Genomic DNA, 22,682 nt, shown 5'->3' with positions numbered 1-22,682 from the left:
TGTTTTCCTTTTCACTGAGCGATGTAAACCTACTTTTTGTATCCACACGGACGGCTCGAGATTTTTGCTAAGATCTGTCTGTCTGGCCAACTTGGTTGCCATCTGCACGCCTAAGCCAGCTGTCCTCCCTATCTATGGCTATGCTCTTAACGCAAAAAAGCTGCTTTTTCTACGGCTCACTGTTCTAGGAACACGAGTGCGAGCTGCTTAAAATGCGAACCGCCAGCACGGATAAAAATACATCCACCACCAGTGGTGTGTCAACCATCCCCATCATAATCTTCGGGTTGGGATCAAAAGGTGAAACGTGTTCGTACGGCTTCGGGCTTTTCACCGTTTCAGGCTTTCACCGAGCCAATCAGTCGGTGAAAATGGTAAAAAGCGATAAACAAGCGTTCCGCCTCCGCCTCCCCAAACGGTACGTAAATAAATAAATGTGTAATAGGAACCACGCGATTTTGCGGATCATTTTCGCTGGCCCAATTTTCACCCGTTTCCGCAGCTGCAGGAAGAAGGAATCTGTGCGCCAAGGTGCGCTTGAGATTTTCCCATACCGATTTCACTCTCGCTGCGCTATTAGTGCTACGAAAATGGTGAAAATGGATATCGGTTCCGGTGAAGGAGGAGGAGGACTACTCTTTCCACATTTTCCGACTGATGTGCTAATCATGGTCATGATTTTTTTTTGTGTGTAAATGACTCTTTGCAATCTTTAAAACAAATATAGAGTTGTACGTACATTGTACGCGACCAATTGAATTTAAAGTATACTTAATCCTTCTAATGAGTTTCTTGATTGTTTTGATACGAGTTTGAACTGAATTCTACAACAATCGCGAAGGGTTATAAAGAATAAACTATAAGGAAATCTATACTATATTATAAATATATTATAAAGAATAAACTATATAAAGAATAATCTATAATCTATTAATCATACTATTTAGTTTGTTGAATTGCTTTGCGTGCACACATCGAGCCGAGGAATAATTTAATTTTCTACCAAACCATGCAGGTTGACTGGCCTTGCCGGGGCCCAACCCTGGTTTGCTGATTTCTGTCATCTCTCTACTTGTTATATGCCCACATTAAACACTCTTACAGGGGATGTGTCACGCATTAGACAGAGGAGCGTACCCTTGCAGAATAATTTTAAATAAAAAAAAACTTCATAGACGAGCGATCCGATGCACAAAGAGCAGCATGCACACGACGGTCATGACCAATGCGTTGGATAATCGTAGTTAACAAGCCATCAAATGCACAACCTACGCCCTGCTGCATTGCCATCTTCGTTACGTGGTGGTGCAGTTCGTCGGCTAAAATAAATAAATCCCAGCTTTCGTGCTGCTTTTGCTCCCTTTCTAGCGGTGGGATGGCGCGAGACTCATTACCGACGCGCCGTTGGTCCGTCGTCTGGGAAATACCACCCGTGAGGTGGAAAGCATCCCTTGCAGCGTGAAATCGTGAAGCCAAAGGCGCGAATAATGGCCACTTTGCGAATTAACTCGCCCGATAGCGGCGAGAACGATTAGCTCGTGTGGCTCGTTTCATGTCCACCATAAATTAAGCTATAAACCACCTCGAGTGTCGTTTAGGCACGCTTAAACGGGCGATTGTTTGTGGTGGCCGGGCGCGCCGGAACTCTGCGAAAGCCAAGAAATTGTGCCGCCTTGGCCACCATTTTAAATGTTTATTTGAAAGAGACAAATTGTGCACTCTTCTGCATAAACGAATGTGCCTGCCACGACGTAACACAGGGCGTGCTTACAGAATTGATTTCCTTTTTCGAGGCATTTGCTCTACAGGGAAGTGAACGTGGTAGTGTACTGGTCAGGTCGGCAAGGGCTTCCAATTGACCCTTGCCAGTCAGGGCTACAATCTGCGGCAAACCAGTAACTAGGAAATGGTATCGATGTTGGTTCAATTGTACCTGCCATTGACTCGATACGCTCGGTGTTTAATGGCCGCAGTGAAGGGTTCATCCTTCAACCATTCAACTTTTGTTCGAAAAACATACAAGCGGTTTGAGAAGAATAATTATTAGTTTCTTTTGTAGTTTTATATGCCCATGAACAAAGCATGTACAGCATTCAGTGTCATCTTATTTGAAGCTATAAATGTTTTGCTGCTTTTTTCATCTAAATGCAAGGAATAAGTATGACTAGATCATATCTAGGTAGTTACAGCTATTTTCTCTTTGAGCGATAGCTAACGTTAGTTCGTGTAATTTCGCACCAGCCTCTTAGCATCGCTACCGTGTTCACGCCAAAGATATGCTATGATTGCCTTTCGTGACATTAGATGTGCAACAACGACTACGGTGGTTTGCACGAAGTGCATCCGCGTTTGCACAATTTTCCAATGAATTGTTACACCTAAAAACATACATAGCATTCAATTGCAACATCATCCCCATACAGTCAAGACACGCTAAGGTCCCGTGCAGCCTACAAGTTCAGCTACGTTCATGTTCTGGTGTTTTATCGGGGTGCGGTCGTTTAGTTGCTATAGTAACTGAATCCTGAACTCTTGTTTTTTGTTTTCCACTCCGTATTATGAGCCATTTTTGCTTTGATTTCAGCCAAGCCTGTACCCTACAACTACACGTGGCTTATTTATTTATCTGATTGGTTTGCGAAGCAGAAGCTTCTCGTTAATTACTGGCAAGCGCAACGATTTTATCCGCAGCCTCTCCCACCAGGTTTCGCTTGCGGGGCTTCTGTTGGGTGCGGTTCACCACGACCGAGATGAAGGAACGTACCAGCGTGCCGATCGAAAACGGGCTCGCTTGCAACAGAGTTACTCTGATCGACGGTTTCCTCTCACTCCTGGAATAAATCCCTGCACTCTACCGCCCAATTAAAGTCTCCCAATGTCATACCGTGGGTCTTTTTTGTTGTCTTCTTACCCTTTTCCAAATGCAGCTTCCCTCTGCAAGCAAGTTGCAACGCCGGTAGAAGCCAAGTGCTCCTGGTCTGATGCTCACTGACAGTTGACAGCAAGCGGTGTAAATAAACAGAATGTTACCGCGAAAACAACAAACCAACTTGTCCCCATCGGAACGGGACAAACATGATCGGGGGCGACAAATGACACACTCTCTTAAACCTTCCGGTCTTTCGTTGCTGGCATTGTTTGCAACTGGGAGTAGGCTTATCTCGGCCTGGCGCTCCTTACTGCGTCAACCAAAGCAATAACCTTTCGCTTCGTCATCACATTTGCACTGGCGGCATGTAACGGAAAGACTCAACCAACGACTGAGCTAATCTGAGCAATTTGTAAATCTATTTTTTTCTTCTCTCTCGTGTCATGCCGATCTTTCCGCCAACACACGAGATTCCGCTGCGGGAAGGAAAAGTTCTGTCGAGCACTTCCTGACGCGCTGCTGCCCGGATATCCAACGCAAACCAACTTAACCCACTTCTGGAGAACAATTTCCGCTCAACCTCAACCAGCGCGGCGACGAGTGCGCTTGGTTGCTCGTATCTAGATGCATCTTCGAGCTTGATTTATTGGGCCAAGGGTTATTAGTGCGACCCAGTTCTATGGAGGCAGTTAAAAGCCACCATGCTCTCTGGATTGGCTTCCTGCAATTGCCACCACACTCCCAGATGCCACCTATCTCGGACCAAGAGCTAATTGGTTGACCTTAAGTTCGGTTGCCGTCGATCCAGTTAAATCTACGCCGGCATTCAGTAGCCATTGTTACATGTGCGCTGCAGTATGCATAGGGAAAAGAACGAAGGGTTTGGCTTATCTGTTTGGCAAAACGATTGACCCCGGTAGTGGGTTGATAGGGCCCCAGGCCTAGGTAGGATTGCAACTTCGTTTTAGGTGCGTCCAATCGAGATAGACTACCGCAGCTCTTGCGCCAGTGATAGGAGCTACCATCGTTTCATTGCGCTATATTTCCTAATCGAAAAGCATAACAACAACAAAGCGAATAGGGAACTTTTATCGCACCTGCTTTACATCCTTGCTGAGGTGTAAACTTGGTAGTAAAAAGATTTATATCCTCGCTCTCTGGCTGCTTTGTGAGTAAAAATCACGGCATAAGTGTGATCATATCTGGTAACCAACGATAGTCCCGCTTCGAACACTGTCGACAATCGTAGCAAACGCATTAGCACCCATTGTGAGAGTAAAGGCGATACGGTCGAGATTTATCTTTTGCAACTGTTGGAGAAAAATGTGACTACCTTGAAAGGGATTATTCTACGTCAACTTGTGATTAGTCGCTAAGCTGTTTTATGGTGTGTTAAACGAATTGCTTTTGTGCTAAACGAATCGTTCAAACAAGTTGTTCATTGAAACAGGAGAAATTTTTACGCCAATGGAAAATCTGTACCTGAATATATTGCTTCCTCTAGGTTGGATTCATAGCTTAATTGGTATAATGTAATGTTCTTTTATTAGAACTCCATCGGGTTGTTTTAGGTAACGGAACAATATCTAAATGGTTCATATAAATTGCGCATGTGGCAGTTTCATTACATTAATGTGCCATTTGCATTTTTTACCGTACCTGGTTTTAACCAAATTTAGATTGAACATTTAGCTATGTCAGGGTACATTCTTAAAGCATTCTAGTAAGATTTTTTAACATTGGCAAAACTCGCAGTAAATGAGCAAAATCCAGATGTTGATCAGCGTTTCGTTGGAAAGTGTGTTACTAGAGCTAATCGTGGGTTGATGCTGCTGCCTTCGCACACTCAGCTGCCACACGCGATTTCGCTAACAATTCGCCAAAGAGGTGTTGGTCGTTTGCTTTTACTCGACAAGCACGAAAAGACGAAGAGGTGGCGTACGGAAAAATCATCCCCCAACCATTCGTTTCGCTCGAGTTCCCCGCAAGATCAGTATTTCGCGACGGAACCGCACAGCAACCTACGCAGTTTCCGCAGGGATATTATTTCTGCAAACCCGATCAAATGTGTCATGATGCCGTCTTTTTGTCTACCTTTCCCTTCGCTTACTTCCGGTGGCTTGCTCGATACGGCTATATTAAACTTTCATACTCCACGGAGTGCAGTAGGTGGCTATGTTGAACCCTCAAGAATGCCCTTCACCACCAATCTATGGGCTTTTATTTCAACAACTTATTTTCCATCCAATTTCTTCGTGTGGTTTTTTTTCTTCTACTCAGCTTCTTCTGTGCATGCACACGACAACATGGGTGTCGTTTTCCTAGCTTGATTTTGTTAGCATCTTTTCCGTGAATTGTTAGCCCGGCAGCTAACGATGAGTGCTGCGTTCGTTTTTCAATTGTGTTACCTCGCGTGTTCGTATTATTCCAAGCCAAAGAATGCATGGAAAACAGCGCCGATTTTTTGGATTTCGGTGAACGCATGCAGGCAACGATCCGTACGATCGTACGTGGGACAAACAAATGTCCAATTAGAAGCTGGCAAAACAAATATTTCATTTATCGCGGACGCCGTTATACGTTGTCACGTTGCCGCATTGGTACGCTGGTAAAGCGAACACGTTCATCATCCGGCGGCAAATGCCGAAAGAGCAACATTGTTAAACGAAGGTTTCAAATGTCGCATGTATTGTTGAGCCCCACGTGGTTGCCTCGTATTCAGTCAGCTGAATTTAGTCATTGAAGTGTAAACTTTTGGCAAATGTCCGAGGTAGTTTGAAAAATCGGTTTGTTGACAACTGGCGGTGAATGTGTTTGATTAGTTGCCTTAAATGCAAAATATTCGGTATAACTAGCAGGATACGGATCCTAATTAAATATGCAATTTCAATGGCGCTAATGGTGTAAATTATCATTTTTTTTGTTTTATTTTTTACAGTTTCGGTAACCCCACCGCCACAGCGTCCCTGGATTCCGCTAGCCCGGCCAAATCGCACACGTGGTGCATGTAAGTATTATTGGCATTCCTTACCACCGTAAGGCATCATAAAAACAATCGTTTCCATTCGTCCCAGGTATATTCACGGTCATGTGCTATAACGTGTTGTGTGATAAGTACGCGACGCGGCAGATGTACGGCTACTGTCCTAGCTGGGCATTAAGTTGGGAGTACAGAAAAAAGGTAATATCAACAACAGCGGGACTTCGAATTTGGTAGGTTCATATTCGCTTCCTCGTCCACAGGCTATTCTTGACGAAATACGGCACTATGCGGCGGATATCATCAGCCTGCAAGAGGTGGAAACCGATCAGTTTTTCAACTTCTTTAAACCGGAACTGAAGAACGATGGATATGAGGGCATATTTTCACCAAAATCACGCGCCAAAACGATGTCGGAAGCGGACCGAAAGTACGTCGATGGTTGTGCGATATTCTTCCGCTCTTCGAAGTAAGTGACAATTTATTTCCTTTGTGTTGCTTTTCCATGTTTTATCTTTACTCAATTTAATGTTTGTATTCCCGTGTCTTCGCAGGTTTTCGCTGATTAAGGAGCATCTGGTTGAGTTCAATCAGCTGGCGATGGCGAATGCTGAAGGGTCCGATAACATGCTCAACCGCGTCATGCCCAAGGACAACATCGGGCTGGCTGCGCTGCTAAAGGTGAAGGAGGGCGCTTGGGAAAGCGTCACGCCCGAAGCCGCTCAGATATCGCAGCCGATCCTCGTGTGCACCGCGCACATCCACTGGGATCCGGAATTTTGCGACGTGAAGCTCATCCAAACGATGATGCTGAGCAACGAGCTGAAGACAATACTGGACGAGGCCGGACTGAGCTTCCGACCGGGACACAAGTTCGATGTAAATAACGTGCAACTGGTACTGTGTGGTGACTTCAACTCGCTGCCAGATTCGGGTGTGATTGAATTTCTAAGTGCCGGACGTGTATCAATGGACCATCAAGATTTCAAGGAGCTGGGCTACAAATCCTGCCTGCAGCGTATATCAAATTGTGATACACCAAATGAATTTACTCATTCCTTTAAGCTAGCGTCAGCGTACAGTGAAGATATAATGCCATATACAAATTATACATTCGAATTTAAAGGTATTATCGATTACATATTCTACTCGAAGCAGGGCATGGTGCCGCTGGGCCTGCTCGGGCCGATTTCGTCCGAATGGCTGCGGGAAAACAAGGTGGTCGGTTGTCCACATCCGCACATACCGTCTGACCACTTCCCGCTGTTAGTCGAGCTCGAACTGATCCACATGCCATCAGGCGCCCAGCCACCGAACGGACTAATCGGTCGGAGGTAGCAATAAAACTGCTAACAAAACAATCCCAGCAGTGTGAGGCAACGGGCAGAATGACACCGTGCATAATTGACTGCATAGTACGCACTCCGCCACTAGCAAACCACCACCACCACCCACAACTCCACCACTGAACACAATCACTAGCAGAAACATCATTGGTACTCTTAGTACACGGCATCATCCCAAAGGCGGAAATATGAGTAACGCAACATAGGCACGAGGAAGCCATGATAAATGCAGCATCACTACGCAGTGTTGAAAGGAAACAGGTTTAGCGCAAAGGAGGATAAGACTCTTCTCAGTAGTAGATAGTAGCATCCGACGTGGTTGCCGCATCGAACCATCGAGTTAGCGCTGCACACATCTTTCAAAAGCAGACACTCAACATCACCTTCAAACAAGCGTGAAGCGGTTGTGTCCTGGTCAGCGAAATGGAAGGTAATCACTATTATGCAGATGATATTCAAATGACATCCAACGATTGCATATGAAACAACCATACACTCACACATAAACTCTCACGCACACGAATACGACACGCAAAATTTGACTGTGCTCTCGAAAAATGACAAAGAACATCCATGCAAACGGCGAGTATTTTTGAATGTAAAACGAACACCTAGCGGCAGGCGAAAAATGAAGAAAAACCTACAGAGAATGTTACAACACAAACCGGTACTGTTACTTGAACAGACCGATGATCCACATTAACCAATATAGAAGCCACGCGGAAATGGCTTTGTGGATCAGGGTAGTGAAGAATAAAAAATAGAACATTTAATAAATAGAAAATATGGCCAATGAGAGGTCCATCAAAAGGAAGAAAACATAAGAGAGGAAATTGACAACAAATAGATAACCTACAAAGTATGGCTTAACGTGTTAAATTAAAACAAATGGAATCCTCTTAAAGAACAAGAGATCTTGCTACATCATTAACAACCAACTACCAAACCATGATGAATTTGTAAACAAGTAAGATGATGGAATGGATAAAATCAAAAACGGAAAAGAACGGTAGTGTGAAAACAATACAAAAAGGTTCGAATCTCAGCTTTAAACGAAACGAAGCGCACGCCATGGCAATGACATGGCATTGCGATAACAGCATTCCGGGGCGGTTTTACGTCACGGTATTAAAATGATCAAACACTCCTTACGCTCTGTCACCTTTTTTTTTTAAATATAATCCATGGCATTATGTAATCAGCTTCAGTTATTACTTGTTGAATTTTTACCGAACAAGCCAACCCTGAAGCTGGTTACCATTCTTTCTAAAGCATGAACTTTTTTAGAATACTTTTTCACAAAGATAAATAATGTTTTTCTTTGTAAAAGGTGGCATTTTTATGGTCACTTTTGGACTGTTAAATCTATCTTCCCTTTTGTCAATTTTATCGATTAAAGCCGAGACAAGAACCGAGAGGATACATTTGTAGAATTTCAACAACAATACATGGCAGAAAATTGTGCTTAGCGTTGCTTTCCAGTAGTTTTTTTTCGTTGAAAGATGTTTTTTGTTTGAATAGCGACGATTCTAAGTTCTAAAGGAAAAAGCTTTATCTTTTGTTTAATTTAAGTTACAAATCTCACAAATAATCCGACAGAAACCGCACATAAGGTTTTGATTTGAATCATGAATGCATTTTCTCCATACTTTTTCATCAGCTGAATATGTTTCATGTTTTAGCTATTACATACGAACAAAGAGATTGCGCGCTATCATGTAGGTTTTTGTCTTGAGTTTTTTAAAGTAGTGAAAGAGGAAGAGAAGGTTCCGTTTTTAGAAAATATTGATTATAAAATGCAGCAAAAAGGGAAACGGTGTGACCGCATGCGGCAAAATAGTTACAACCGAGAGGTAGAGGATGTGAACGAGAGCAAACAACATAATCGGTAACGTGGAAATAACTGGAAGAGGAGCGTACATATATACGAACTGGTGAGAAACGTTACTGGAAAAAGGGGAGATACGAGCAGAAGATTGAAAGCGGTAGAAATTGTAGAAAAGTATATCCCTAGCATTTTAAGAAAAGAGTTTAGAAGTAATAAAAACAACCTAATTGAAGATGAATCTAACACGCAGTGGAAAGCGATAAAAGAAGGCAGAGTGTACTCACACCTAACGAGACGAGCAGAACACCAACCAGGGTGTGCTAACGCCAGAACAAATTAGATTGCGCCAAAACATGACACACAAAGGCCAACACAGCAAACTCGGGGGTAGAAAGAAAAAAAAATCGTGACAAAAATGCAACTTTCCACACAACAAGCACTAACCATCTATCATCCACAGTTTCTACCAGTAGACAATGTGTCGATGGAAAGCATCGCACAGTAGCTCAGGTGGAAGCTCCACTCAACGAAAAGAGTACAAATGTTTTGATTGGTTGAATGCACCAGAGGAACCAAACAAAAAAGTCCATCATTACTGAACGGTGTGAAGCGCGTTCGTTGGCACACAAGAATGGGAATCTTTAGGAAAATGACTGCATGAACATACCATCTCACGTTCGGAAACAAAATTCTAGGCTCAAGTAAGGTAGGTAGAATGCGATTGTCGATTAAAGAGTTTTAATTTAACTAAAGCCGTAAGACTACCGAGGCTGTAATCATGTATTAAACACGCCGAAACCTCTGCGAAAGACGGTGACCATAGCAGCATCTGAATTGAGACATCTGATTCTTCAGCTTCTAAAACTGGATGATGCTGCCTTCAATCACGCGCGTACAGGAACAGCAAGTAGATTTGGTGTTAACAGTGTCAATACTAACGTGTTTGTATCGAAAACAATTGTAAATTAATTGCTATATCGCATAGCAGTGTTGAGGTATTTTGCATCGTACCTGTATTTTCGTTCACATTTGAACAGGTATCTTTAACGTTTGCATAAAACTACGCAACATTGAATGAACAATGATACAATCAAAAATGCTTGAAAAATTGTAGGAGAAACGTGAACCAAATTGCAAGAAATTCAAGGTAGATCAGGCAATTTTAAGAAAAATACAAACGAACATCGGCATTTCTTGAAGGCATGAACAAGGTTTTGCAAAATATTTTGTTAAGAGCCGCTATAAATCACATACCTTTCTAAAGGTTAGCTTTGCTTTATATATATATAAATAATTTCCTCATTTTAGTTGCAAAATTTAACTTCAACACTCTACCTACAATATCGAACAAATCGCATCTTACACATGCCCAGTTTGTAGTAAGACAGAACAGCTTTTCGTCAATATCGGTAGGATAACGCCTTGCAAAGTTGATTTTCTGCTCTGGTCAAACGAATCAATAACGCACATTCAAACATCGCAGCATGCTTCTGCAAGTGCAATTTGATGTAAAGATTTTTGCACGTGTGACTAACGAACGTAACTCTGAAGCAATCTTCGGCCATGATTGCTCGCATGTTGTACGAGTGATACATGTTCCATACACTGTATGATCTACGAGCACAGCATGAACACTCTTATTCTTTTGCACGTCAAAAGCAAGAGAGAGTTCCTTGTTGGTAGTAGCAGCAAATGGTTCTATAGCAGCAATGCACATTCGTACCCACTGAGGTATCTGTTCTGAGGTCTAAACAACGGCGAGAGATAGTTTATTTTTTATCTCATTTTAAACAAATCACTAAGGACTGCTCTGGCGTAAGAAACTTCGTTCGTCGCAAATTCGTCCGTTAAGAAGGAGCGCTGCATTGACGAAAATCATAACAGTTTATAGCGCTAATCATCTGCATCCATCAAGATCGTCTAATTTAGAACGGAAAATACGTGGGAAAGCGAAGAAACACGGAAACATTGTGAAAGCGGACGAATGACCCTAACGAAATGCACACAGGAAGTCATGAAAAGAACGACAAAAGAAGAATAATAAATGAATCATTTAAAAACTATCGGGTTCGTATTTTTAATGACCTAACTTTATTCTGTTTACAAATGTCTAGGCTGACTGGGTGACTTTCGGTGCCGACGAAACGTCCGGAACAATAAGGAATAAACTAAATATACTTGAAAATAACATCCTTTTTGTCGTCTGTAGTCTGCAGCTCGAGCGTCACTGGGCATTGCAGCCAGTAGGACAGTAGCTCCTCGCAGTATCCTATAAGGAAGTACATTTTTCTCGCCGGTATAGCTCGACTCATAATGGCAGCTATCCTGACGTGATTATGCTGGCGCTTTATAATAACTTCCGATAGTACCATGCCGTGCCAAGTGCCGGTCATGAACCTCCGGATGAAGTCGTCTTCCAGCATCGTTTGCGATGGTCGCAGCTCACCCTCAAGGTTTGCTACAGAAAAGAAATGGTTTCATTTAGCTCCTTGTTGAGGTTATACTATAATATACAATTTAACATACATGTGTTCCAAGAGTTCCACGCTTTGCGATGAGCAATCTGATGCGGAGGGTTAGCCATTTCATAGGTCAAAGGACGATCTCCTTTCGGTGTAATTTTGTAGCGGCCCGATTGTGACTTGGCCGCGACTGCCGTCGTATGCACGCATCGTTTCGCTGCTGCAAATCTACGAAGCTAAAGAGAAAGCGTTGATTTTCTTATCTGACACAATGCTTTGGATAAATTAACATTACCAAATTCACGCCGGGAAGCATTGCGCACAGTTTAGTTACTACTTTTCTTCGCAGTCACACTGTTTGTTATGACATTTATAAAGGCCAAGATATCTGCGTATAAGCTGTGCCCATAGTGACGTACTGTGTGTAATTAGAATGTAAATGTTTGTTTTCAGCTTTACGAAAGAGTTAGAACATTATTTTGCAACTAAACTTCAACATATTTTTTAATGGATTATGCCAAAAGAGTTTCCTCCTTACTTCGGATAACAAAAGCAAAACTATTCGTGTTTTCTTTGCATTATCACGTTATCAGATCTACTACAGCTCGTTATCGGTTGCCAGTTGGACATGTGTCAAAATAGTAGGGAGGAAAATTTGGAATGCGTGCAGAAGAAGAAAAAAGTTGGAACGTGAGGGGTTCCAGCTCGTTGTTAGTTTTCGTTCTTCATTCTGCATTCGGGGCAGAATGTAAAATTGCCTTCGCCAAAGTTGCCAACTTACAGTTTAATGGGTGTAAATGTGTGTTCTGTTATTGTTTACGAATTCGCTCTGTTGTACGGGGTACTGCGCCTAGCGAAATAATCTGAAGAAAAGTGCTGCTGCCGAGTTGTATATATGATGTTTTTCTCGAAAGTGTCTCGTAAAAATAACAAACCGCAGCATGAGAAACGCTGGTAAAATGTTGCTCTGAGCTGGTGCAGTGCGGGCACCTAACGGTAGCGAACGAATTTAGCAAAATCCTTTTTGGGCAACACACACCGTGCCTCCCTTGTTCGCGAAAGAAAACCATCACCAGCTACGCCTATGACAGATCGTGTTACGAAAACGGAGGCATGGAAAAAGAATTAATATGCATCATGTAATCGGTGCCATGACCCCTGCAGCATCATCTAAGGATATGCATCCGTGTAGTGCTGCCGAACGATCCGGTTAAGTGGCCTTGTCGTTTTGCCAAGTTTCAGGTGAATAGGAATTGGATCTCATGCGGAAAAGTGCTAAATCGGATACGTCAAGAATGCCCAATATGGAGCAGGAAATCGGTAGCTGGGACTCGGTGCTGTTGGAAAACCTTTCCGAGGAAAGCTTCATCAACAACCTGCACCAGCGCTATAAACGGGATTTGATCTATGTAAGTTACTCAACATGCACTATGGTATCAATGCATGGTTCAATCGAACACACCGCCATACACGCATGCACGCTTATGCTCCTTTTTTTTGCAGACCTATATCGGGACGTTTCTTGTTGCTCTGAATCCTTATAAACCACTTCAGATTTATAATCCGGATCAAGTCCGCAAGTACGCTACCAAAAGTCTTTTTCAACTGCCACCCCACATGTAAGTAGTAAAGAAATAACCACCTAACTGTGCTACGCCAATTTTGATTGCTCAATATCACCGTTTCCTGCCGGTAGATTTGCATTGGCCAATTCCGCGCATCAGTTTCTGCTGAATTACAACGAGGATCAATGTATCATTATGGCGGGCGAATGTGGGTCGGGCAAAACGGAATCATCGCACATGATTGTTCACTTTCTAACACAACTCTCCGAGATGCGCCGCAGCCGGACTCCGATTTTCTCGCTTCGCGGCTCCAACCCAAACTCCAGACAATCCACACCAAAACATTCTACAATCAGTCGCGTAGGCTCGTCGTTCGAAAGTGCCACACCAGCGGGAGGCCGGTTGGACAGTATAATGAAGTACAATTCGTCTAGGGTATGTAGCCCCGCTATCGACGTCCGATTGCATCGTTATGGCAACGAACATGACCTTTTTATAACAAGCTATTTTCTTTATTTTATTTTTTGACTCGAATCCGCAGCAGCAAAAATGCTCCCACGAGAAGACGGTTGAGTTTGATCTGATTTCACATCACAAGAGCACGGAAAACCTGCCGGCAATGGTCAACTATGGCTTCATGCCCGTGGCCAGCATGCCCAAGTGCTTGAAGCATTCGAATCAATCCATCAGTCGATCGACAGAGGGCAACGAGTTTCCGACCAAACCGACCCTTAAATCGGCAGGTAACAGCGCGTGTCCGAAGCACAACTGTACCAGCAGTCACGCTGACATTAACCGGTTGTGTGGAGCTTCGCCATCGCCCTCATTGCAAAAGCGTAACAATCCGATGCGTTGTTGCCATCAGAATAGCAACAGCAGCACACGATCGATTCACAAATCCTCCTCATCGATCGCGCTCACACACGATCATGGGACCACCTCGCCGTCAACGTTCCATCGGCGCCAGATGTTGAAGTCAATATCGAAAGAGGTGTACATTCGCGATCTCGAGCTACAGAAAATGCGCGAAAGGGTCGCACAGGCCGAAGTTTTTCTTGAAGCAATGGGAAACGCAGTGACGGTGAAGAACGCCAACTCTAGCCGCTTTGTAAGTATCACAGAGCCTTATAGCATTAGCGTTTACTTACAATCTTTTTACACGTTTTTAGGGTAAATTTTTTGATATCGAATTCGATTACAAAGGTGACCCAGTAGGAGCGCACTTAACATTATGTAAGTACATATACGAGTATATTTAGTTGATTTTGAACATATCTAAAAGTAGTTTCCAATTGTTGAATTTTTATACTCATGCCGCATACGCAAAAAAGATATGCTGGAAAAGGTACCTATAACTGGATTCGCAGAAGATTCAAATTTCGCTAAATTATGTTGAATCGCATGTATAGTGATTAATATGCCGTTGTAAATTATTACTTCATTACAGTCTCGTGTTACCACCCGCGCTACTGGGGAACGAAATTTTCATATTTTCTATCAATTACTTTCTGGTGCCGACATTCAACTGCTCAGTAAGAAATAAATAACAATTTAGAAAAAAGGCCTTTCGTCATTACGCACGAAAGGCTTTTTTGAAACGAAACTAACACTCTCTTGTTTTGTTTCAACAGAATCACTTAAATTACAACGAAACATCGACAAGTACGATCTTCTGAAAAACAGTTTCTCCAATGAGGACGATCGAACAAATTTCATCTTTACAAAGGTAAGGCAAATGCATTGGATGGACAATTGATTGATTTACTCAAACTCATGCTGATCTACTTTTGTGTGGCGCAGCGTTCTCTGGATATACTGGGCTTTGGGCAAGATGAAATCTTTTCGATATTCACCATTTTGGCCGTGGTGCTTAAGCTCGGTAATTTAACTTTCATTCCAACCACCAACATCGACGGTAGCGAAGGATGTGAGATATCGAATGAGTACGGTATGTATTTGATTAAGCGAGTGTACCAAGTCATTATTGCAAACGGTTTGTAATGATACATGTTTCATGGTTCTATCAGAACTAGACGAGATCGCGCAGCTTCTGCAACTGGACAACCAATTGCTGTTCAACTGTTTGACGCGACTGGGAGATAACTGGGCCCAGCTGGAACCGGATGGGACCGAAATCGATGCCTGCTATGCGTCGCGCATCAAATTTACGCTGTGCCGTACCTTGTATGGGAGGCTTTTCGCGTGGATTGTTTCACGAGTGAACGACGCACTAAAGCTCAAATCCGCCACGGGCACCGGTGGCAGCCGAGGGAAAACGATCGGTCTGCTGGATTTCTACGGTTTCGAAGCACTGGAGAAGAATACGTTCGACCAGTTCGCTATCAACTACTGCACCGAGAGGTTGCAACAGGTGCGTTGTGTGGAAAAACGGTCACCTATTTCGATGCTGTATTGCTAAAATGAGTGTTTTGTTTTAGCATTTCGTTAAGAGCGTGCTAAAACATCAGCAAGATCTGTACGTGAACGAAGGTTTGGATTGGATTCGGATTGATTTCTTCGATAACGCTCCCATCTGCGAGCTGATTGATAAGCCATGTTTCGGCATCCTGCACCTGCTAGACGAACCGCAGGTTGTCAACGATGGGCTGTTGCTGACACGGCTGCACCAGTGCTGCGCCGGGCACGCAAATTTTCTCGCCCGCGATTCATCACTGCCTTCCAATTGTTTCCAGTAAGTTCAACCATACATACAATGTTACATTATCGTGGCTAATGTTTGCTGTTCCATTCGTTCCATAGAGTTCGCCACTTCGAGGGTCCGGTTGTGTACACGACAAATGGGTTTACTGAGAAAAACCTTGACGTGCTGCCGAGGCACATCAGCAGCTGCCTGTTTCAGAGTGATTTGCTGATTGCGTCCTGCCTTTTCCCGGAGGGCAATCCGAAACGCCACTCGAACCGCAAACCATCGAGCTTAAGCAACAACCTTCGAACCTCGCTGCAAACACTGCTGAAGTTGCTCGAGCTACGCTCAAACCACTACATCTTTTGTATCAAGCCAAACGAGCTGAAGCAAGCAAAGATGTTTGAGCTTGGGCTAGTGCAGCATCAGGTTCGCTATCTTTGGTAAGTATCCAGAGCTCCGCGCGTTACATTATTACATAGGATCATCAGAGAATGTCTCTACTCATCTGTTACAGTCTGATGCCTCTGATTAATCTGTGGCGTAATGGACACTGCTTCAACATGGTGCACGCCCGGTTTGTGGCCCGTTACAAGCTGCTCTGTCAGTACACCTGGCCTCACTTTACGGGGACGGTTGTAGACGGGGTGGCTTTGATCATACGCAGCGTGCCGTTGCCCGGTGCCGAGTTCACGATCGGGCGTAAAAAAGTGTTCATTCGAAGTCCCCGCACGGTGTACGAACTGGACGAGTTCCGTAAAGTGCGCTTGAACGAATTGGCCGTACTGATCCAGAAGACGTATCGCTGCTACACGAAGCGGAAACGGTTCTTAACGCTTCGTCATAGTCAGCTAATAATCGCTAGCAGCTGGCGCAACTGGAGGGTGAGTGAAAAAAGTTAAAGGATAATTGATCGTTCTCTAATGAGGGTCATAACATTTCGTTTACTTTCGCAGGAACGTGAGAAAATACGCATGATAGAGTTCCGCAAGCAGGCCTTGTGGGCGGTGCAAGTGATTGGGAGATTTTTCGTTCTGCTTAAGGTAAGTCATGGATCGCGTCCTAGCCCATCTACCATGATTAATGCCTATTATATTGCAGACACGCGAATTTTTGCTAACGTTGCTCCTGCGTCTGCCGCACGATAACATGAGTCCGATCTGTCACGACTGGCCAACGGCACCGACCTTCCTGACCGAAACGTCCCAACTGCTGCGAACCATATTTCACCGCTGGCGGTGTTACAAGTACCGTAAATCGTTCGATCAGCCAGCGAGGAATCGCATGCGCGAAAAGGTGACCGCCAGCATCATCTTCAAGGATCGCAAGATATCGTACTCGCGGAGCGTAGCCCATCCGTTTCACGGGGACTACATTCGACTGCGGCAGAACATCCAGTGGAAACGGGTCAGCTGTGAGCACAACGATCAGTACGTTGTGTTCGCCGATATCATCAACAAAATAGCGCGTTCCAGTGGAAAGGTAGTACAGGGCAACAGTATGCTAACGCTGAGAGACAAAGCAAAAAACAGAGGGATAAGAAGGGACACGTGTTGATTCGATTGTTTCCACTTGTCTTTGCAGTTCATCCCAATATTGTTGGTCATCTCGACGAACTCGATGCTGCTGCTGGATCAGAAAACGATGCAAATCAAGTATCGCATCCCGGCGTCGGAAATCTATCGCATGTCACTCAGTCCGTACTTCGACGATATTGCCGTCATACACATCCGCGCGGTAAGTGTCCGCCATCTGGCCCCTTTCAATTCTTGGGGATATTCTTGGTCGATGGCTGCTCGTGTATCGGTTGCTTAACTATGGCACCTTTCCCCGCCCCCACCCCACTATGAACCCTGTTACGCACCATTTATGGACAGCATAATATGTTATGAGTTCTTTGTCGCAGCTTTCGGAGCAGTGCGAACAGAGCGAAAAATGCCCTCTTGCCGGTTTCCATCTAAATGTTTACTTTATTTCGTGTCCTTCCATCGTCGTGCCTCATTATCACCACCACTATCACCTACCATTGCCTCTTTTACCCTCGCATAACACCACGGCTCTCCTCCCCGTAGGATAACTATTGCTCGTCGAACATGTCCGATCGGTCGGAATCCCCCACCGGATGCTTGTTTCAGGTATGTAGTCTCACCCCGCCGTAGCACAAATCGCGCCTAATCCGCCTAGGATAGACTCCAGTAGCGCCAAGGAGACCTCCATTTTTTTCTTTTTTGTGCAACAGAGACCGTGTAAAAAATGGAAATGCGATTTTTTTGGCCCTTGTTTTCAATGTGCTTCCAATTTTCCGATGGAAAGACTTTTGTGTTAGTTCGAAAACAATCGTTAGATGTAGTATTTTTTTTTAATTTACATGTTACATGCATACTAAATTTGTCTAAATGTTTGCCAAACCAACCCCTTGTGACGCTTTTAGTGGCCATTAGAAATTCGTGTTTTATGATCCTCTGCCATAATGGAAGACGAACAAAATATTAAGTATGCTTTTGTTAGTTATAGTGTTTTTTTGAATAGTTTTGCGTAGTACCGTACCACGTGGCGGGGTTATAAAGCGAAGCAGCTTTAGTACGAGGGCTCCAACATCTTCACTATCACACAATTGTATTGCGCGCCACATGCATTACGTTAATTAACATTTTATTTCTGTTTCCTATCGTACAGTCGGAGATTGGCAAAAAGAAGGGCGACTTTGTGTTCCAGACGGCCCACTCGATCGAGATAGTGACGAAACTCTTCCTGGTCATCCAGAACGCCACCGCCAAATCGCCAGAAGTCACCATCAGCACCGAGTAGGTGTCCTTTTTAGCTCTTCCTCCATGGCTCCGCTCTAACGTCTGCTTCCGTTGCGCCTTTCGTTACAGTTTTGAGGCCAATTTCGGCGGCCAGACCGTGATCTTTACGTTTAAGTGCGGCGGTCTGGTGGACAATCCGTACAATCAGACCCGCGTCACGCGCAAAGGAAACCGGATGGAGGTGATCGTGTAACAAAACGCCTCCCCACCGGCACAGACGGCGGCCCTCGTGGACTGTCGTGCCCGGCGACGGTCGCTGCTGGTGGTCGACAGCTACACGGATGAGGATGGTATGGAGTTCGGGGTGCGGGGTCTGGAGTTCGCGTAAAGGGATGACGCGCGCTGCCGCCCGTTGGAATTTAATCAATTAGCAACAAGCACATCCTGCCGGCGACCATCCGGAGCCGGAGCAGGGATGTCGACTTAAGGGCAATTTTAGCAAGCAATTCTTACACTATTTAGCTCATTACGAACTAGTTCTATTCAGTAAGCACGCCGCGTTCGAATTAGACATGGAAACAAAAAGAAAGAGAACAAAGTACTACGAACTCTTCTTTCCCACCCTGAAATGAAAACTTTAGCTTCTTTAGTCACATTTCTAGCACTCCAATTCTACCGTACTTCTTAATGGATTAGAACGAATTTTTAGCCAACGCGCGCACGACAAAGGGGTGACGAAAGAACGTGCCAACGCGTTAGGCACCGGTGGGAGTTTTTTTTCACACCGTTCTTTCTTCTTGGGTACTTATATTATGCGGTACATGATATCGCACCCATGTACGATGGGCGTTTTTATATAATCTTTCCTAGGTATAAACTGTTAATGTGTGTAGCGTCAATGCGAGAAGATAATTATACAGTAATAACAAAGCGACAATGATTCATTTTGTTGATCGAATTTATAATTAGGCCCAACTAAACTGATCATCGGCGTTGCGGCGAACCCGTAGCCGTGCAGATAGATTAGAATGTGAGTCGAGTACCGCGACGACGAGACGGGTCGGGTTAGAGATTGGTGTCAGTAGAACTTTCCCTACGGTACGGTTTTGCAAAGAGTTGTATTTCAACGTGTTACTCTAGGTACAAATATGACGCAGCGGGGATAGCTTCGTATCCCTCTGTATCAACTCAACATTAGTTAGCTGGAACGCGAAATCGTGTAGCAGAAGCAAAGCAAGGATGTTTTGAAAAAGCGGCTTGAACGGTGTGCACTCTTCTGCAGCAATCGGTACGGCTCTGCTCGTTACCTTCATCAGCCCATTTGTCTGTTACCGGTTGCTGTTGCCCGTTAAACTTCTTTGTCCCCCACGCCCATAGGGCCAAAATTGATGTACGTTGTTGATTAGCCACTTGAATAGCTTCTTCATCTTCCTGGGGAAGCAACATAGTAAAAGAAAAAAAAAAGCAAAACCGAACCGATTGCTTGAAGAAAAGGTGCAATACCACCGCGTAACATAGCAATGGGATGGAAAACATTTGTCAAATTACCACTCGATTGCCACGTGATCATCGGGCACGTGTGTTGATCGTTCCGGGTCGAAGCGATCGGAGCAAGTAGGCAGCAGGATCGTTGTTGATTACCGTAACTGTTGATTACTAAACCACGTGTGCAGGTTCGAGTGACCCTTGTCTTCGTCGTAACCGTGATATGTTAGCAATTCCTACGTTTTTTAACTGTACGGGACCCATAAGCTAAGTTTTATACGCACAGCAAGGTAAATGCAGTGAACAGTTAGAGAGGCGTACTAGTTTGATCTTAGATTTCCCGACCTTTGATCCCATTACCTGTTGAATTTATTAGCCGTAATCGTAGCTATGTGTACACATTCGTGTTCGTACTATGTGTGAGCAACGTAGTTTTTTTACATATATATATATATATCGGTTGTCTATTTTTTTAATAACTGTTTATCTAACTAATTCCACCGGTAGGTACATCGGTATCTCGAAAAGCAACGTATGAAAACGAAACGCTCTATGGCGGCAACAAACTGTTGCCAGCTGCAAGCGATGGCTTGTAAAAACCGTCTAACGAACAAAACTACACGTTCTCGCCATAGTCTTAGGTAGCTAATAACGAACGCCCCCACAGGGGGGCGTTCTCCTTACACGCTAATGTCCTCCTCTATGGGTTGTGCGATATGATATGATAAAAAATGGGGTTGCCGTACCGACTGCGGGCAATGCCGTGTCAATACACACAGAAACAATCACGCTTGGATGACTTAATTCTAAACCGCAAAGCAGCACGAAGCAAAGGCATAAACATACGTACCTTCCAAATCCGATTCGGCGGCCAATCGAAAGCGAATCATTTTATAACGCGGAAGGATACGGGAAGCTAAGAGGAAAAATCTCAAAACTATCCTAACACTATCGCTCTTACGATGTCACGGTTATCCATTGCATGACCTCTTCCTTGATGAACTTCAGCACGTTGACAAGAAAAGTGTTATGATCTTCATTTACATTAGCCAATTTAAAAAAAAAACGTTAACAGTATATTTTCGGTCGTCTTGTACGACAGATAAACGTTAGAGGAAAGCAATTGATTAATCGCCGAACCGGCCGGAATGATTGACGTAACGCTTTTTTATACTTAACATATGAGATACTATCTAAAAATTAAAGCAAAACAAAACACTCACACACATACATTATCCATGATAGAACGTCGTGCGTCGTGTAGAAATTGAGCTACCGGTAGCAATTTCTGTTTGTTAACCAAGGACGTGCCGAAGGACATGTAGTTAGTGGTAATAGTGAACAGAATAGTGCACCGCCTGTCAAGTTAGGCAAAATTTGTTTCTTTTTTGTAGAGTTGCGAGCATGCGCGGGTCAAACCGGGGACGATTGCGGCGCACAAAGCAACCGTAAACGAAATAATATTAACATTTATAATACACAAAGAAATCACACTTTCATATATATATCTTCCCTTGTAGCAATAACAAAATATAGAGACCCGTAAAGCAGAGAGAATGGTGATCGGGGGAGACCCACAAATCACACTACTTATACCAGCAGCTATAAATATTCGGATAATCTTAAACCAGGGGTCTCCAAACTTTACACCATGGTCCCGTGGGCGTGTGATGACGGGAAAAAAACGTTCATTTGTGACCTGCTACCATTACCCCATAACTATGCAACAATCACAAAAGATGGCGCAAAACCTTGTACGCAGGTTCCCTTAGGCAGGATATACATAAATGTTCATGTTTTTTACCTATTCATTGTTAACATTTTCCGACTCTTCGCGGCGGGTCGCCATTGCTGCCACATGCCACAGTTTGGAGACCCCTGATCTAACCGATTACAATTTAAGTAGCAAAAGCAGTACACATTCAAACATAACATTAGTGCCAAAACTTAATTGAAAGCAAGTAGCCAAATTCACACATAAACCTTACTAATGAATGTAATGTCCGGGACCGGAGCAGCCGGCTGCAAATAAGGAGAGGAGAGCAGTGGGGAGTGGGTCGCGCACGTTCCTTGATCCCTGTCCTGCAGTGTCCTGCGCAACAGGACAGGATTTGGTAGGGAAAAGGAACGAGCAGTAACTAATTGTGAATCCGCAGTATAGGATGGGGCGGATGGATGGTTGAATGAAACAAATCAATGACGCTTACTAATACTTATAAATATATACATATTATATACATACTTACATATATATATATATATATATATACATATAGAGATATATATACATACATATGGAAAATAGAGGTACTTATGAACTATATTGAAACAGAAGTGTAAAACGTAAACGGAAACGATATTATAATGCAAAAGAAGTATGTAGGAAACCAGGAAATGGAACTAGCGAAATACGGAGTTGATAATGGAAGTGGACTAGTAAAGAAAGGAAGAAAAAAACTAATTCCGTAACGGGAGCTCGTTCTCGGTCAGCATCAGAAGGAATTAAAACAAAAAAAACACAACAGCACATAAACCCACATTTTCTACGCATAATTTCTCACAATCACATCTGTAAGATCAACAATGGTCGATCGCTCGAATCACAATTTTCCCAAACTGGCGAATTATCAGAAAATGATAGACTTGTTTCTACTTACATTTCTAAGCCTACTGTTGTGCCAAAGCTTTTGGGTTTTTTTTTTACCCTATTTTGTCTGTTTTTATTTCTTTCTTTTTTTTGCGACGGAACTTTGAAG

General features: G+C 43.7%; 3 protein-coding genes across 3 annotated transcripts in view; 2 read left to right on the top strand and 1 right to left on the bottom strand.

The window, feature by feature from the left end:
• Positions 1-7,187, top strand: part of LOC128722157 (CCR4-NOT transcription complex subunit 6-like) — a 93,278-nt gene extending 86,091 nt beyond the window's left edge. Inside the window, exons 4-7 of the mRNA XM_053815994.1 lie at positions 5,808-5,876; positions 5,944-6,050; positions 6,113-6,318; positions 6,404-7,187. Coding sequence (XP_053671969.1) covers positions 5,808-5,876; positions 5,944-6,050; positions 6,113-6,318; positions 6,404-7,187 — 1,166 coding nt within the window. The remainder of the gene's footprint in view (positions 1-5,807; positions 5,877-5,943; positions 6,051-6,112; positions 6,319-6,403) is intronic.
• Positions 7,188-11,097: 3,910 nt separating this feature from the next.
• LOC128732096 (28S ribosomal protein S24, mitochondrial) lies at positions 11,098-11,816 on the bottom strand. Its single transcript, XM_053825259.1, has 3 exons — positions 11,781-11,816; positions 11,550-11,721; positions 11,098-11,481 (listed from the first exon to the last, which is right to left on the bottom strand). Exons 1-3 carry the CDS (start codon positions 11,799-11,801, stop codon positions 11,192-11,194), a joined length of 483 nt encoding a protein of 160 aa, XP_053681234.1. The 5' UTR covers positions 11,802-11,816; the 3' UTR covers positions 11,098-11,191.
• A 958-nt stretch (positions 11,817-12,774) lies between these two features.
• On the top strand, positions 12,775-18,694 carry LOC128731024 (unconventional myosin-Ib). Its single transcript, XM_053824119.1, has 19 exons — positions 12,775-12,894; positions 12,989-13,104; positions 13,182-13,485; positions 13,592-14,158; positions 14,220-14,283; positions 14,382-14,395; positions 14,498-14,582; positions 14,682-14,776; positions 14,851-14,998; positions 15,078-15,421; positions 15,489-15,742; positions 15,811-16,137; positions 16,212-16,578; positions 16,651-16,737; positions 16,796-17,176; positions 17,279-17,431; positions 17,767-17,829; positions 18,371-18,498; positions 18,571-18,694. Exons 1-19 carry the CDS (start codon positions 12,781-12,783, stop codon positions 18,692-18,694), a joined length of 3,735 nt encoding a protein of 1,244 aa, XP_053680094.1. The 5' UTR covers positions 12,775-12,780.
• Positions 18,695-22,682: the final 3,988 nt, after the last annotated feature.

The sequence above is a fragment of the Anopheles nili genome, chromosome 2, assembly GCF_943737925.1.
Source record: "Anopheles nili chromosome 2, idAnoNiliSN_F5_01, whole genome shotgun sequence".
NCBI classification, from domain to species: Eukaryota; Metazoa; Arthropoda; class Insecta; order Diptera; family Culicidae; genus Anopheles; species Anopheles nili.
Note: the sequence above shows the minus strand (reverse complement) of the source record. Positions and strands in the feature narration are given on the sequence as shown.